The 18,583-nt window shown below is 40.4% G+C and overlaps 1 protein-coding gene across 7 annotated transcripts in view; it reads right to left on the bottom strand.

Annotated features, from left to right (window-relative positions):
* glra1 (glycine receptor, alpha 1) overlaps nucleotides 1-18,583 on the bottom strand; it is a 106,366-nt gene that overhangs the window by 34,315 nt on the left and 53,468 nt on the right. For all 7 annotated transcript variants that reach the window (XM_020594091.1, XM_020594092.1, XM_020594093.1 and 4 more), the window contains 3 exons: nucleotides 13,571-13,794; nucleotides 7,107-7,189; nucleotides 5,152-5,289 (listed from right to left, as the gene is read on the bottom strand). In XM_020594091.1, coding sequence (XP_020449747.1) covers nucleotides 5,152-5,289; nucleotides 7,107-7,189; nucleotides 13,571-13,794 — 445 coding nt within the window. The remainder of the gene's footprint in view (nucleotides 1-5,151; nucleotides 5,290-7,106; nucleotides 7,190-13,570; nucleotides 13,795-18,583) is intronic.

The raw sequence follows: 18,583 nt of genomic DNA, 5'->3' as shown, positions 1-18,583 counted from the left end.
GACAGCTGAGTGGAGAAAATGTGATGTGAGAGCAAGAGCCGAGAGGAATGAGGAGAGGAGGAGAGAGGTAAGGAGGAGAGGAAGCAACCAGAAGGAGGAGAGGAAGAAGAGTGGAGAGGTGATGAGGTTGGATGTGATTTAAAGCTGTGATACATTTCAGACCTTTTAAGTGCTGTCCATATTTTCCATCTGATAAGAAGATTGAAACTATTCAGTCAGGTCCCTATCTCACTCTGTGTGTGTGTGTGTGTCTCCTTACAACCCTTTTATTCATTCACACGCCATGTTTAGTGTGTCTGTGTAAAGGTTGATCTGAGTTTTACAAAATGAGGACACATTTGAAAATGAGAGATATTTTTAGAAAGAGGACCTCTGTGAGTCCTCCAGAGCTCCTGTGTGGGTCACCGGTTTGGGGCTTATTTAGTACATTGTGTCAAAATCAACATGAGAGCAAATGAGTGCTAACAAACCGCAGCATGAAGTTTACAGGCTTATTAAACATTACTGAGACAGTATTTCACTCCTCTGGGAGGGTATCAATAACCTTATTATAAATCATGAAAACTGTGATCAGGATTACGATTAGGTTAAGGTTAAAGGTTGAGGTCAGGGTGAGGGGCGTTATGTCCTCTTGTACCCATGAACACTTCACACACAGCACCAACCAGAGAACAAGTGCCCTGCAATGCAGCAGAAACCATAATTAGTATTTCAAACAGGGCTTTTCTTTCTCTCTCTCTCTCTGTGTTAGGATGGATGGAGGGATGGGAAGAAATAAAAAAGACAAAAGAGAGAGAGAATCACAATAAAGTGCAGATAATAAGTCTGAGGAAAAACGACACCTTAATTCCCTCTTAATGCTTGATTGGGAAGCAGCGAGGCATGTGCATGCAAACGCACATATATGCACACACCCCACTGCACACATGCACATAAAAGCACGGCTGGAGAGTAATAGGCTGGAGCTGAGCCGGGCAGAACGAGAATACGGAAGGGAAGGAAGGGAAAAAGAAGGATGAAACATGAAGAACTGATGCCTTCTACAGATAAAAGAGAAAGAAGAGGACAACAGAGGTTTACACTTGTTACTGGACATTTATCTGGTTCATTCTCAGAGCTCTGATCCAACGGTGAAACAAACTGATAAATTCACTGGTCAATGAAAAGGCCAGGCTGAGATTTAACCGGGCCCCTGTAACCTTTCGCCTACCTCCCACTGTGCAGTTTGTATTTGTCCCATTATGTCCAGAGCAGCCATCGATGTTCAACGACATGTTTAAATAAACTTTTATTAGCAATAAATATATTATGTGTTACATATTCATTGTTTCTCCTGTGTTTACACCTTTATTGCAATGAGAAATGTTTAATATTTTAATTTGCTTTCTTATTTAAAATTAGTTTATGAAAGAAACTTCAGTAAAGTTTGGTAGAATCAAACTAAATTAGTTCCATTAGCAAATCTCCTAATAAATTTACATTTAATGAAATAACCACACTGCAAAAACTCAACTGAAATCTAAGTAAGATAAAATATCTTAAATCAAGGCAATATATACTTGTTTTTTGTCTGACAAGATATTTTTCCTAAGCAGGCCATTTTATGTGAGAACATTTCACTTATTTCAAGCTTTTTTATCCTATATTATCTTGATAAGTTATTATACCTCGTTAGTGAGATTTTATTACTAGTTCTGAGTATCTTAATGCTTGAAACAAGATTTACAAAAATTATAAAGCTGTTTGATCAATAATGACAAGTACAAAACTGCTTTGTTGAAGTCATGATTTCTTATTTTAAGCATTTTCCTTCTCATCTCTTCATATATTAAAGACAAAAGGCTATGGTTGAGTGGAAAAAGTTCATTACTGAATATGGCTGCACTGCACTATTTTTTCATTTCTGGTCGCCTTAACAGAACTTTGTATTGGCCAATTTGATAGCCTTTGGTAACTCTTGCCATAGATCTTAATTTTCGTTTGTTTGCCCACTAATGCCTGTTATGTTGGTTATGTTACATTTTAAATGTTTTTTTATAAATGTTAATTGGTGGGGGTTTTTTTTGTATGTTTTCTGGCATCAGAAACTATAAAGAGTCTATAGAACCAGGCAAGATATTTATAGGGGTGATGTACAAAACCATGGCCAGAAACAGCCTTGTGTTCTTTTGTTGCATTCTTTGTTTTGTCCATATGCATGCGGGGTTCATAATAAAGAGGTGACAAAAATGTATTTAAATGGATTTCTTTCTTTCAAGATAGTTGTAAACCATTTGATGATAATTTAAGCATATTTTCCTACAAATTGAAAAAATAATTCTTAAATCTTTTCTTAGTATTTAGATAAATGTACTTGTTTTTAGTCTAGCTTTACCGGTTTTAAGATATAATTCCTACATATATAGCCTTATTTAAAGACAAAGACACTAGCAATTGCTAAATGTAAGTACTTTTCCCATATACTGAGAAAATAATTCTTAAATCTTTTCTTAGTATTTAGATAAATGTACTTGTTTTCAGTCTGGCTGCACTAGTGTTAAGACATCTGTGGGTTCTTTGAGACTAGATATGTTTACTTGTTTTAAAAATCTTAGCAAGTGAAATTTTCCTGTTCTGTTGGCAGATAATTTTGCTTATTTTAAGTCAAATTTACCTCATTTTATTACTTTTTTTTCTTGTTTTTGAGAGCTGACTTTTTGCAGTGCAAAACCTGTCGGCTCATTGTGGATTTCTTCTGCCCACTAGTGGCAAAATTGATTAAGGCGCCTTTAACATATTTAAAAATACATTTATTTGACTTGACTAAGACTAAGTCTCTCAAAGCAACAGGATAATATGAACTGGATTAAGCTTGGAAAAACTATCAGTCCACAATTTTAAATTGTAATTGTTCTGGAAGGACACGTTCAGACAGGAAATGCCACAGAAGGAATCAACGTGAAGCAAGATAGACTCTGGACAGGAAGCGACTTATATGTATTCAGATAACGACGCGGCAGATTATCACTTCGTTGTCTCTGTGCGTGTATACGTGCATATGCATGAGGACATGGATTTGTGTGTGGATCTGTACTCAACATGTGGGTGTGTGTACGACAGCGGCAGCAGACATAGGTCATGGCCCTGAATGTGAACTGACCACGTCCACGGTTCCACATCCACAGCTCTGTTTGTGTGTTCTCTGTATTTTAGACAGCGAGCTACATACAGTATTTATATCTTTGGAGTAGTCTCTGGAGTTTAAGAATCATGGCCTGGCGAGGTGGACTGGACAGATGGTTTTCAGCCACACTTGGTGGACCTGAGTGTGGCACCGCCCCCGTCCTCCCCAGCTTCTTCGTGCACGTCTCTTTTTCTGATTTCTGCTGCTCTTGCTCATTTCTGTTCTTCTTCCATTTCTTTTCATATAACAAACTGCATCTTATCGTCTTCCCTTCTTTTCATATAACAAACTGCATTTTTTCCTCTTCCCTGTTTTTCCTCACTAAAGCTCACCATTCTTCTGCTAATCCTCCTGACCGCTCCTTTCCTGTTTTCTATTCTGACCTTTTGTTTCACAGTTTTCCCATTCCTTTATTTCTTTCCTTTCCTTTTCTTTCTCTACTCCTTCCTCATGTTTTCTTATAATCTCAAACCCCACTAATCTTTGGCCATTTTTCTTTTCTACAGTTTCTCTCTGCTTATTTTACACCAAACCCTTACATTTTTAAGGGAATTTCACATTTTTTGTGATGATCTGTCCAGATAAGAACTTCAAATTAAAACAAGGTGAATAAATTGGCAGTTCTAAGTCTGTGGCTGAAACAGACTTTGCGGCCCACTGTGTGGCTTCATCACATACGGAAGGAAATGAAAAATACATTGTGGAAATATATATATCGCCATTTCAGTGCTCAGCCCGTCCATCCACCTTTTACACATTCAAATAAGATGAAATTCTTTTACTCACACAGGATTCACCAGCTTCTCCAGACAAATATTTTTAGCATCTCCTTCTCTTAAATTCAAAGAATGTGTGATTGCCAAGTGTGAATTTACATAATATTCTTCCTTCAATAAATGGAGATGCATAGCTCCTTTCTGCTTTGAGTCCTGTTTTATTTCATTCTCATTTTTAACCCTGTCATTCCCCAATCTCTCTTTTTAGTCTCCTTTCTTTTACAATGCAAAGCCCACAGAGGAACAGACAGAAAGAAAATACAAGTGAGGAGAGAAAGGAATAATAGTAATAATAAAAGAGGAACATGGGGACTAGGAGGAGAAAGTCAAGGACTCAGGGACAAGAAACATAGGGATGGGTTTGTTTCTACAAGTTGAATCACTCAAGTTTCCCAGAGTTGAATATCTTTTTTAGTGCTGTTGTTCAGGTAGCATTATGCTGCATTACAATAGCCCCCTCCCCCCCAGCATCCACCTGCAGGCTGAGAGTCCACGGTCCCTGCTGTGCTGAGCTTGGAGCTGCTGTGGGATAATGTCGGAGCCTAGACGTCAAAAATCACTGCTGCTGCATTCAGTTAATAAACTATTACATGTAAATTGTCTGATAAAATGTGAAATGTCTTTATTTTATTGAATATTTTTTTCTCCCCCTCAAAGAAAAGTCATTTCTGTCTGTTATTGTGCTTTTAAAAGAATAATTAAGATTTATTGCAAATTGGATCTTCCTACGTAGCTTTGTAATACCACTGTACTCAGCACAAACTCTAAAAATCTGCCCCAGAGCAGCACAGATACAAACTCAGTGAGTTTATCCAGTACCAGTGAGTTTCTCCCAGTATGAGTTTATATGTTACCACTGGATTAAAACAATCCACTGGTTGGGTGGGGTTTACCTATGAGAACTGGATACACTTAACTTCTATTGTGTCGGCACTACGTTGACAGTTGGGCCAGTTACAACCAGCTTTAGGTCAAGACAAACAAACTTACACTGTAAACTCAAGAAAACTAATTTAACTCAAATATCGGTGCCAGACTTCTCGTCAGCTTGCTGAGCAAAGACAAAATAAAAGAAATCACTACACAAAAATTCTGAAAAACAATTCAAGACAGTTAAATTTGAGCAAGACTGATTTAGGACTTGACAAGATGTTGAAAAGAAACAGCCACACTCAACTGAATCAATCACATTTTTGTGGTTGTCCCACTCACCTGTGTTGTAGTGCTTGGTGCAGTAGCGCAGGTCCTTCTCCTCTTTCAGTATGAACTGAGGTAGCGTCAGGCCGTCGGCCACCTGCACGGCTCCCTTCTCATCCCACTCGAATATGAGGTCGTTCATGGTGTAGCCGACTGGAGGAGGGAGCAGAAGGTTAGACTGCCGTCAGTGTGCCGGTCACTGGTTTTATGAACATGAGCTTTCAGTGAAAGGGGCATCGCTGCAGGCTTGGTGGGGTTATAGGACTAGTTCAACACAAACTGGAAATTCTGTTATCTGCCTATGACCATGTCATGAGCTGATGTTCAGCTGAAGTGCAGCCAAAATGAATTAGAAGTGAAATGTACTCAAACAAAAAACAGAATCTAGTTCTGTGGACACATATCTCCAGTTCCAGATCAGGTGAGGAAGGAACGGAACAAAGAAGGAAAGCAAAAAAAAATAAGGAAACAGAGAGAATTCATGAATGAGGGACGACATACCCATAAGTTGCAAGGGAACCTACATCTCCTGGTCTGCCCACACCACAGAGACCAACAAAAAGGCACAGCAGTGACTACACCTCCTGAGGGTATTCAAGACAAACAACCCAGAAAGTCAGCTGCTATTCAATCGCTCCACCACTAAAAGCATTGTGTCCTACTGTAGCACAGTGTGGTGTGCAGGCTGTTTGGTGGCACAAAGTAAAGCTCTCCAGAGGGTCAAACAGCACAGAAAACGATCGGCTGCTCACTGGCCTCAGCTCTCGCTACCTGAGCAGAGCCTCCGATCCAGATCACCGTCTGTTTGAACTGTTACCCTGTCGCAGGCGCTTTGGCTCTCTCAAGATTAAGGGACAGTTTCTTCCCATTAGCATCTTAGCACCAACTCTATAAAACACACTCAGGCAACTGACAGTCTGTGCAATGCTCACTCTGCAAACACTAGTTGAACTATTAACCTATCTCATTTAATCTAAATGTTTGCTTGTGTATTAAATATTTGTATTATAAGCAGCAGCATGTTGTTGTATGCAGTGCAACAGATAGATACTTTACTGATCCCGAGGGAAATTCAGGAAAGAATCATTCCCATACCGGGAGTCAAACTCGGGCCACCTGGGTGAAAACCACAAATCCTAACTGCCAGACCACAGAGACCCATTAAAGGGTTAATATACAGCAAGAATCTGCCGGCGACAAAGCCCCTCTCGCATTGCGTTTCTATGTGAGAAACAACACCTCAGCATCACCAGGTGAAGCCAGACACGTGGCCTGTAAGTTTCCTTTCTGCCTAAAATGCTCAGCACCAAAAAACAACAACCTCCACTCAAACGCCGTCGACTTCTGCTTCTTTTACTTCGCCACTTTCATTTGATTGTTGGACACATTTCTGTATCGCTATAAATGACACGGGTCTAATCACTGATGGTAGAATTAAATTTTTAGGTTGAATAGATTCCTTAAGAAATTTTTACAAAAAAGGTAAAATCACATTTCGACAATGTCAGTATTAATCTCACAGGTTAAAAATGAGCCTGTGATGTGCGCCAGTGTCTGTCACTTCCTTTTGAAGCTTCAGACAGACACTAAATATCAGTGTGGTACCCGTGGACACTCTATTGTTCTTTGGCTTTTTTATGATCACTGACCCTTTAGAGCGTATAAGAACAGAACTCTCTGAACTTCAGCTGCTATGTCTGTGATTCCTGTCACGTCGGAACAAAGATTGAAAAGGCCACAGAGAAATCTATATCACATCTCTCACCCTGCCAGCTGCCCAGTGACTGATACTCTCCACGCATCCCTGACTCCGACACCACACATCTCATTCTGCAGTTGTGTGGACAAATTCAGTTCGACACTATCACTGTGAGGACGCATTGTTCGGTCCTCGCACCGTCACAGGGCTGTTCAACGCTCAGGTTAAGGGTTGGGTGTTCGGTACTGGGTGTCACTGTATGAATACTCACAGCTCTCCAGCTGCATGATGCAAGTCTGGACGTCCATGGGGAAGTTCTTCAGATCCATGGGACAGGCCAGGACCAGTGTTATTCTGCAAACACACACACGCACACACACAGCAGAGTTTCATCAATGTTACTCAACCAGCCAGTGCAAGACACCAACAGGCTTGTGAAACTGATAAAGACAAATATATTTTCTTTTTGGGAGTTAAAATACACAAACAGAGCTGTGGATGTGGAACAACAACAAAAAAAATCGGTGCAGCCGCTGCTGTTATCCAGACTGAGAGGATGATAACAACAATAGCTTAAACTCATTACTGTCTTCCATTTGCATTTTGTTTTATGTTCACACAGGAAGCAGCAGAACACAAGAGTTTAATTACTTTACATGAAAAATAAAGAGCCAAATCCGCTGATATCTAATGTCCCATATTTAAAAGAAAACTAAATGATAAAAACAATTTGATGATATTGTAAGCTATACTAAAAAAACCTAAATTAGTTGTTTTGATGATGACAGATTTAAAAAGATTGACAGGATTAGTACTGAAACTAACAGCAATTTAATCAGTTTGCTAATATATAAAAGTTTAATTTGTTGAATCATTTATCAGGAAAAACTGACAAAGCTCCTTAAATGTGAGGATTTAATGCTTTACTCTGTGTGATGAAAGTAAATTAAATTCTGAGAGTGTTTTAATATCTCTGGGTGCTGGACAAATATTTTTAACAAAACTAATTATCAGTGGTATTAATTAAAGAAAAGTTTTGGAAATATTACTTTGATAAGACAAAACCACTTAGTCTTTTCCAGAGGTTTGAACTGTATCAGTGTTTGTTTGCTCATCGAAGACGTGGATCCTGAAAGTGACAACTGAAACATCACTGATGGGGTGATATGTTTAAAAAGCCCAGATAAAAAAACTTGCAAGGGGACCCTGAACTAAGATTGCTTTGTCAAAACATTAGTCATGTAACTGATAAAACTAATCCACTGATCAATAATGAAAACACTGTTACTCCACAGCTTTCCACGAAGCCTCATTCAGAATCAGCAAAGTTAATACATTAGTTATATTATTAAATATTTTAAAGGAGCAAATAAAATTTGTTTTAACTCTTTATCCATTTTCATATGAATTCATATACAGTTATAAAGTATGAAAAAGTAGATAAACAGTAGCACAAAGTCTAAAGGCACTTTAAACAGTAGATAAAGTACAATGAGAACACAATAAGAAATAATGTATGCTGCATCGGAGCTGTGTGTGCAATAGTCAGCAGCTGTATGGGTAATGGGTGTCCTCCAACCTAACAACGTCCCTACCTTTCAGTACAGCCCACCGGTCACAGGAAGGATCATAAATACATGGTTAAGATCGGAGAACCGTCATGGTTACACTAGGTTTAGGTACAAAAACGAACATGGTGTTTGTTAAAATAACCATCATTGTCACAGTTTCAATGAAAAACACATGGTTACGATTATGGAGCTGTCATGAATTAAAAATAAGAGCAATGTTTTACACAGGAATCAAACAGCAGCTTCCTGTGGGAAAGCCCTGTGTTTTCTGACCACATCACCGACCTTCTTCTTTTGCTTCTGCCATAATTACACCAGTCAGTAGAGGTCACCTGACTACAACACGTAACTGCTGGTTTAACAAGCTGCCTGCACAAACAGCGTACGGGCTCAATTTTTACAGGACAGCATTCACATACAACTCCAGCTTCCTTCTCATCCTACCTTCACCTAATACAAGTAAATAACACAACAGAATCTGTGAGTGAAGATCTGAGAGGCCAGTCACCACCTCACACAAAGAAGGCTGTCTCTGTTTGTTGAATTATTGGCTGGGTGGGACAGTGGGAGCCATAGTGCACTGATGTAAACCTTACAGAAAACACCAACAGAAATGTGACGTTAACCGTCACTGCCATGATTTCTCCTCTGCTGGAGGACTAAGCATGAAAACCTGTAGCTGAGCATGTAGCAGCATGGGGACAAATCTTGCTTCATACAAGACTGATCTGTGAAACCTAAAATTAAACTGTTCACCATGTCACGGTGACTCAGCTCGGGCACAGGAATTTATTACTGATGTCACATGAAGGAAATTTATTACCGCAACTTGTTTTTTCCTAGAAATTAATGGGAAAAATCTATTTTGTATAACTGATATGATGAATTGCTGAAACTGAGGACTTTCATTTTAAAATGAATTATACACATCTTATATATTATTACTGCTCCATTCCCCCTTTAGACTTCAACATTTTCTGCTGTAGAATGACTTTTTGGAAATGTTTCCACTGCAGAAGATGTAATCATCTGTATTTTGAAATAACACTGACCTAAAGAGATGCAACCAGTGATTATTTTCAGCATCAACAATTCAGTTGTTAATGTTGTTAGTTGTAAAAATGTGCAGTCTGCAAATGATCAGAAATTACAGCTTAAAAAGGCAAAATAAGATTTATTTAACCTTATTTGTGATTTTTCTAAGAGACTGCACCAGAAAGGAGATTTTACTACATTACATAGTATATACAGTATTTTTAATTATCAATAATAATCAATTCAGCAAAATGTTTACTTAGTTGTGCAGCTTCCAGCCACACAGCCTTGAACTTTAACTTTTAGACCAACATGAAGGAGAAGTCCTGCCAGAAAGATGGACATGTAAACCACATGAACTCACTCTGCTGCTGAAGACCAGCTGGCACAGCCAAAAGCTCCAGAACAGCTGCTAAATGAGCCGTGAGCTGATACTGTCGAGGATGAACTTTGAACCTCAACATCAACAGATTTGTTTAGATTATCTCAAATGCACCATTTTATAACAGACTAACTCCGCGGTGCCGTTCCATCCTCGTTACCCCTCATATGACTTTGAATTCTCAGATAGTACACGCTGATACGTAGCTGCTGGCGACAGCTCCCATCCATCACTGGACTAATCTCTAAATCACAAAGTGTTATCTTCAACGGTGCTAATTTCACAAAAAGAACCTGAAACAAATCCCCTCCCCCAGCTGCAGGGTCGCCGCTGTCAGCATGTTATTGTGATGTGCACGAGGAGGATTCACTGCACGCACTCAGTCCTTCTGTTCTGCTCTGCTGTTACAACACACACGTCCAGTTGGCCTCATGTACCAAATAAACTTTGCTGCGTCGGCACATTGTTACAAGTCCCTGACAGGATGCTGAATGTGTATTACACAAACGATGTCCCACTTTCCCAGAAAGCAGATTCAGTGCAGTGGTTTCTGTCTGCTGCATCGTGACACCTACATGCCAAATGCTGACAACGTTAGAGCCTTGCTCTATACTAGTAGTGCTTCAGAGGGAGAGGTGCTTCAGCGTTTGTGCTCCAGTATACAAAGGATTACATGGAAAATCCTACTGCAGGGTAAATGCACAAGTCGGTGACATCAACATTAAAGATATCTGATGAAATTTTTCTGAATGGTGACAAATAAATTGTGAGCTGACAGTGTTGCAGTGAGTTATGCTGAGCAGCAGCCTGATCCTCAAACCTTTAGCTTCCATTTGTTTCCAATTTGAAAACGTGTCACTTTAAAACACTGCTGAATGAGCTATTAGCGGTTCCTCTTCCTACTTTGCTAATGACAATAACACTTGTAGAAAATAAATTATCCATGTATCTCCAGAACCTTCCTGATAATCTGTATGTTTGCTAAGTGGGTTTGGGGAATTTATTCACAATGGACATCAGAGGTGATGATATCCTTGGAAAGTTACGTCACACTAAGAGCAAAAATCTGAATATCACGTCTGTGTTATGACTCAGAGAACAAGTATAGTTTTTGGATCACATTTTGGAAATCGAGCTCTAAGGGTTTTACACAGTCTCTGCATCGGTACCAGCTGCTGACTGTGTTAGTGAGGAGCCAGGTCAGTGGGCTGAACTACGATAACTAGCGTCTCCTTGCTTTTAGACCCTGTATCTTTGTCTCAGCATCTCCCTTCAACTCTCAACCTTCACAGTCTGTGTCTCAAGACCTTTTTGACGTTAAATCCAGGTATAATGCTCTTCTATTTAATGACAAAAGTCTAGACTAGTTACCTTGATAGAAGTTAGAAACAGACACAAAAACAACTTGGCTATGAGTGTAATCACAGAAAAAACAAAGCAATTCCATCTGCATTTGAAGAAAAGACGATGCCTGAACAAAGAACTATGAAAAGCTGCTGAGGACAGTCTCGATTTGATTTGATTTGATTTGATTTATTCTTTCAAACATGTAGAAACAAAAGATATCAACACACACATAATTACACAAATCCAACCAATGCTAATCCAGAATCAGTTTGCTATACCTAGTACATGTTTGAATGGAGTAGGAAGAAGTCAGACTTATCCAGTCCTACCCCATGACATCATCTTATACAAAAATTGATCAACGATGTAAAAATACGATTTCACAGTTTCCTCAAAATGCCAATTTTGCATCGTATCCTCTTTAATTTTTGAGAAAACACTGAGTGAACATGGAACTTTTCCCCAAAAAGCTCAGTAATAAAATATCTGACTTTAATTTATTCTAGATGCTCCTTGTGATATAGGAATCTGCCTGGGCCACATAAAACTTCACAGCAAACCCTGCATTTCTGTTTGACGTGCAGCAAGAGATTGGACTATAAGTGCATCTGGCTGTCCAATCTCAAAAAGTTCACTTTCATCTCGGAGCACACGTGACCATCGGTCCTGACTTCCCTTCCTAACTGCTTCACTGTTGAGCGATAAGCATCAAAGAATAAACAACATTTACAAGAACCACATTCTCCCGCTTACCTCGGGACAGTTTAATATCCCAAGAAGCCTCGTCACCCCACAGATCAAGCTGATCAACGGAGGGCTCATTCGGATGTTGTCAAGTTAAAAATATGAAAGCGAGCGGCAGAGGGGGTGTGTGGCTCTCATCTCTTTCCTGACGTTATTTATTAAGGTCCAATCTCACTCCCCCTCCTGTTGGACAACAGGTTGATAACAGATCAGACTTGCTGCTGGAATACTAACAGGCTGAGGAGATTACCATGGCTGCTGCAGCAGGTTCTCATTCGCCCCTGAGTGGTTGCAATAAAAGTGAGGAGGAGGAGGCAGGATAAAAAGGTTTGTCGGCTGAAGGCGGCTATAACTCTGAAGGCCTTGAATGGGATCTCTTGGAGATACAGGAAAAAAAAAGGAAGTTGAGTCAAGGAGGAAATAAAAACCTTCAACTCTGATGCAATAAGAGCATTCTAAAGCAGAGGATGAAGGTCTCTGGAATGCAATAAAAAGGAAGTCAGAACGGCGAAGTCACTCTCCCATCGCAGTGTTTCAGTATAACCTCCAAACATATTATCTTTCTCCTCCATCTTCTGCTAAGACTCTAATTGTGCTTTATAATTTTGGTCATTATGAGAGAGGTTTATTGTGTTCTACTTTTATTTAATTAGTCTGAATAGCAGTAAGAAATGCAGCATGCAGTTTTTTCCCCACACATTGTAGATTTAATTTCAAATTGATCAAGTTGCCATTTTGCCCATTGATCCACACTCACTAATCCATAGTGACAAAGTGAAAACATACTTTTAGATTGTTTTTGGGGGGAGGGGGGATTTATTAGAAATAAAAAGCTGAAACCTCCCCATTTACTAACCTATCCAGACCCTTAATTCAGTGCTTTGTAGAAGCCCCTTTGGCACCAGTTACAGCGTCCGGTCTTCTTGGATAAGTTATGTTTGCACACTCGAAGGCCAATCAAAGACAGTCGCAGACTTGTCCTGGAGCCAGGTTTGGCTGTGTGCTTCAAACTGTTGTGATGAAAGGTGAACATCGCCCCAGTCTCAGGCGGCCGCGCTCCGCAGCAGGCTTCCTTCATGGACCTGTCTGTATTTGACTTCATTCATCTTTCCCTTAGTTGTGACCAGTCTCCCTGTCCCTGCTGCTGAGGAGCCCATCTCTGCAGAGGGACCACCCGATTCTTGACCTTTGTAATAGAGCTTTAGTTTCTAACAAATCCTCCATAAACTGTTTTCAATTCAATTCACCACACTTGGACTCCAATTAAGTTATGGACACATTTCAAAGATAATTCAAGCAAACAGCATCTAACCACGATCTGCACAGCAAACCTTCTAGGTGCTTCTGGAAACAAGAGCTTTTAGCTTCATTTTGCAAAAAGACTTCCTTTGGTATTATGGGTTGTTGAGTGTTGATTGATGGGCAAAAATGGCAGTTTGATCGATTTTAAATCAAATCTATAAAGAAATAAACTGAAGGCGTCTAAGTATTTTCTGAAGTCACTGTACTTTGCATGTGAAACCACATGTTCTAAACATACCACCTCTTTTTAAACCAGCATTCAGACTGAACATGAAGTGAATTTTCACAGTAATCAGTTTAATAACCAGACTTTCTCACTTTTGGAATAAAAAACCTTGCACTTCCTCCACTCACCGTATGCTGTAGAGCACATTGCCATTTTTGGAGATGCGCAGCAGCTTGTTGTCGGTGGTAACCTCGTGGAAATTGGCCCCCTTCTCATTAGCAAAGAACAAGTCAGGCTTCCAGATGGAGTCCAACATGGAGGGGTCGAGGTCCAGTGAGTCGTCTGGGTACTCACTGTAGGCCAGCCGAGGGTCGTTCCACTGCTGCCTCAGGAAGATGTTCACTCTGTAGTCCTGAGAGGAGACGGAAAGAACAGAGGAAATTAGAGGGAGGGAGAAGGACAACGAAGGAATCTGAACACTCAGAATCTCTTCATCTACCTTTATGGATGAATGAAAGCATGATCACATAGGAACTCACAACATTTCTCTGGACCAAGGGCTGCTTTAAAATCATCCTATGAATTAAAAATCGTTTTATTCAAATGCAATGTGCAAATGTGCATCAGTTCACCACCAGCACAGTTTGAAACTACAAGTAGTCGTGATGAAATACTTTAGCACCTAGTGGAGTTTTCTTTGTTACTTGGACACTTAAAATAGCAGGAGAACACTTTCCCAAATTATTGAAGCAAAATCTGATGTAGCATGTGAATGTTAGTAGAAAGCTTCATCTTTACAGTGTGTTGTTCTACTCCGCTCCTCACAACAAAAAAATAAAACACTGCATTCCAAAATGTCCCATCTGTGCATGATCTTTTTTGCAATATTTCATTTCTAAGCTTGAAAGCGTTGAGAACTAAAAGTATGTGGTCAAGGTTAACAGGAACACACACACACACACACACACACACACACACACACACTTCAAATGATGTGTCAGAAGATAAATTTAACATTCACTTAGAGGAAGATCACCCTTGTGAAGGGATGTGAACAAAGTCCTGCTTTATACATGTATCCAAGGTTTGCAATGTATAACAACGCGAGCGACTGCAAAATGTCACCTGTCAGGAAGCTATAAACTCAGGTCAGGTGTTAGAAGACCAGTGCTGTCATTTCTCAGATGAGGAACGTCTCCTTTCAGACGCTGACACAACTGATTTTCACTTTTCTCGAGGACAAATGTTCCTGCTCCAGATGAATAAGTAGGCCAGCAACCACTGTGAAAAACACTGTGACGTTTCTGCATTACAAACGAGTACAACAGGTACAGGATGGATTTTGAGGAGACAAGGACAGACCATTCTTAATTTGTGATGGAACTTCAGTTTCAGTTTTGGGTTTTGAAGCCTCATATCTAAAACATGCCTTTTCCAACAGTAAAAATCCAGTGTCCGATTTTGGAGCCTGTTCAGAATCTAATGATCGAAACCTTGTTGTATTTTGTCAAAGTTTGACCAATCACACACAAAGATATTTGTTAGAACAGATGAAAAGAAAGAGCAGGATTTCTTCACCCACCGGAGCAGGACATAGACCAAGCTCTCATCCTTTAGCCCATATTATTCTACCACCATCACTACAGCTGTGTTTCTCTGGGGGTCCAGATGAGACAGGCTGGAGAGAAACTGATTCAGCAGAGAAATTCAATTACAACAAAACAGAAACTGTTATAAAGCATAAATCCCTGAGACACTGTGGACACAAGGATGTAAAATGGATTCACTGGCTGGTCAAGGGTCATTACACCACTGAGTCAATATGTTGTAACTCCATATGGAGGAAAGGAAACTGGAGTGATGGGCAGGATCGCGCATTTGGATGAGCATGTTGTTATGGGTCTTCAACTGTACTGTCATTTTCTCCTTTGTGCCACTTTTACTGATCACTGCGAGATGTGGCTTCGAGTCATATCTGAGATCTTCTGTCTCTCACTACTTGAAGTTTATACTTTCTCCAGCTTTTGGCTTTTGTTTACTCTGTATTCTGATTCACGTTTGCTCTTGGAGATGTGTTCAGCATTGTTTCACTGATACTAAAATACAGCAGTTTTCCAAAACAACAAAACAGTTAAACCACACAAAAATATGAAGCTGCCAGAACAAGATAGGCAGATGGATGTGGAGAAGCGTCCTGGTACAAAGGCAGAAGGCGGCTGAAGGTCACTGAGCTGCTGCTCCCTCTTTAGTCTGACACACACAGATGGAGAGATGAAACTGGAAGACAGACAAAGGAAGAGATGAACAAAAGACAGTGTGTTTTTCAGAGCTGAGGTCTGTGGGCGGGGGTATACATTTCAGACTAGAGAGCCTTTGAAAAAGAGATGGTAACAAGTGATTCTTTTGAAGGCAAAGTTTAGGTAAACAAAATGAAGATGCAGATCATTTAGCCTACAGTGCAACAGTGCCAACAACAAGGAAGGAGGCTCTACTTGGATTTGAAACAAAGCAGGTGTTTCTGATGCAGGGGTATAGGCAAATACTGTCCACAAGCAAATCAAGTGACACTGCTTTGTTTAGTAAACAAGGGCAAAAAGTCTCTAATATTGTTGTTGATGGAAAACAACTGACCAGGCAGTCGGAAAGTGGAAATCTAGGGTTTTTGATTTGTTTATATCCCCCTAATCACACACTAGGCTACACTTCCAGCTTCTCTATACTTAATAAGCAACAGTATGCCCCGCCCTGTCTCTGCCTCTCATACACTGACCCTGATTTGCATTGGTATTTTCACTAGTTCACTTGAGTTGTTGGCTAAACTGAGATACAGGGTTTTAAAATGCAAATGTTTGCTTCCCCCCTCTCTTTCTCTCTCTCCATCCACATGTGCAGTGCAGTTGATTCAGGTAGATATTAACTGCCGTTCCCTCAGAGATTTATTGTATAACCCCTCCACCGTTCCCTGTTCCACAGTCAGAGATGGAGTCTCTTTATTCAGCATTTGATGGCACTTACCTCACCCTTCCATCCCCCTAATTGTCAATTATTCTCCGAATAAGGAGCTCGGCGACTTCGGCCTCACTGGAGCCATCATTAAGCGGCGTGGTGTTGCAGAGATGGATTTTGGGGACGTGGTCTTGCCATGCCAGCAACCCCAGCATGTGGCATTTCAAGGAGCAATGAGCCACGGTGCTGCATTGTGTGTGTGAAATACAGGCACATGGCAATCAGTCTTCGAGAGAGAGCCCTTTACCATTTATCACTCTTTATTAGGCTGAGTATCTCACATGAAACAAATGAGCTTGACCTTTCATGAATGAGTCGCCTTTTCTTCTGCTGGAGAATATGAAAAATAACCTGAAATGGTGCAGAGATGCAGAGTAGAGAGGGAACGAGGGAATATGGAGGAGAGATACAAGCCCACACCAGTAATCTGCCTGCAGACACCACATTTCAAGCAGAAATGGGCTTGATAAAGACAAAGATGATTATGTATTCAGCCATCACATGGGGAATAAGCTATTCAAAGTCTAGAAATCCAGTCTTTTACAAATGTGTTAATCGACAGGCTAACTGCTGCCATCCAGTGTTTTGGGTGGCTTTTATAAATCCTATTACTTCTTTAGCCCTCCTGGGATCCTCACTGTCATTGGGCCTCATTCGCCAATATCCTCCTGTGTTTTTCCTTAGTTTTATTCTGTATTTGTTCTTAAGAAAGGTCCTAGAAAAGTCTGATTGATAGATGTGTTTTTAAACACCTGTGTTGTTACAATGATAAATTCCATTGTGTTATTAGGTTGAGTGGTTCCTATTTAGCATAGGTAAATACCTTAAAAGGGCATGAGATGGCAGGGCTGTGTGCACACTCAGGAGCCTCACACAGAAACTGAAGAGAAAAACTGAGAAAGTTAGGAATGCTACCACAAAAACTGGTGGAGCACTGGACTCAGAACCAAAGAAGAACCTGCGTAGATGTGAGATGGAGAACAGCAAACGAGCTGTCATATTTAGCAGGGTCAGTAAAATAAAACATATAAGACAAATGTGTGTAAGTGTGCTCGTGAGTGTATGTAGATTTTGTTCTTACCTATGAACCAATCTCAGAAAAGAAACCGGTGGTGACTGCCAGAATCTTAATAAATGGGTTTTAAGAAGAAGTTTGTTTCTTAAGAACGGTTGGTGTATGAGGCCCATTGATGGTCATTCTGCTCCATGGACTCTATCATACATGTAGCGCTGCTGGAAAGTCTTTTATCCCTTTATTCAAAGTACTAATTTGTTCACTTCAGGTTTTGTGTTACTGGCATGTTCTGCCCTCACCTCCAGTCCATTTGACGTTTGGAGCTGAAAATATCGTGTAGTTTTAGCAGCTACATACAGCATTGTTTCATTTGACATCTCTTGAAAGCACTTAATGGTTTGAGCATTTAATTGTTTCAGTGGAAAAACTGGTCAGATTGCGTATTTTGTTGGGTCCATAAAACCTCAGCTTCATGGGTCACAGGCTCCTCGTGGCTGCAGATGGAGGGAGATTAAGTACATTAACCAGAGAGGGGAAACGCAAGACTCTGCATTCTTGGATCCAAATGACGGAAAAGTAATTTGTGGGAACAAATTAATGATTTCGGGGAATCATTTAGAATTGGAAAGAATGAATGACTCATTTTAGAAATAAGTCGGTAAAAACTGAGGCCAGGAAAGGCGCTGCAGGATGTGGGCATATGTGCAGTGGGGGCTCCCTCAGTGTCTCTAGGTTCATACTCATGGCTTCATAGCTTGACATAAATCACTGAATTGCAAATTGTTCCCTTGAAATTACCAAGCACCACAACCACCACACTGCTATGAAATGCTGTACTTACACAGTAGCATGCTCATTTCACCATGAATTAAACTCAAGCAGTAAACCAAGCATGAAGAAAAGCTGTCTTCTTCCTCCTCCTCCTCCTCCTCCTCCTCCTCTGCTCCTACGACCACTGCCACAACTGCAGAAACATCAGCAGTCAAATTCTAATTCTACATCTGTCATGACACCCTGCTGGCTCCCTGGATGCTGCTCAGGTAGGAAGAAGAGGGAGGAGGTTATGGAAGCTCACAAGTTATGGCAGCACATCTGCTCTGCTCAGACAACACTACACCAAGAGAGAGGAAGCTGTTGTTTTCACTGTGTGGCCTCAAAATAAGCCACATCACCACCAGCA

This window comes from Monopterus albus, unplaced genomic scaffold, assembly GCF_001952655.1.
Source record: "Monopterus albus unplaced genomic scaffold, M_albus_1.0 scaffold21.1, whole genome shotgun sequence".
NCBI classification, from domain to species: Eukaryota; Metazoa; Chordata; class Actinopteri; order Synbranchiformes; family Synbranchidae; genus Monopterus; species Monopterus albus.
Note: the sequence above shows the minus strand (reverse complement) of the source record. Positions and strands in the feature narration are given on the sequence as shown.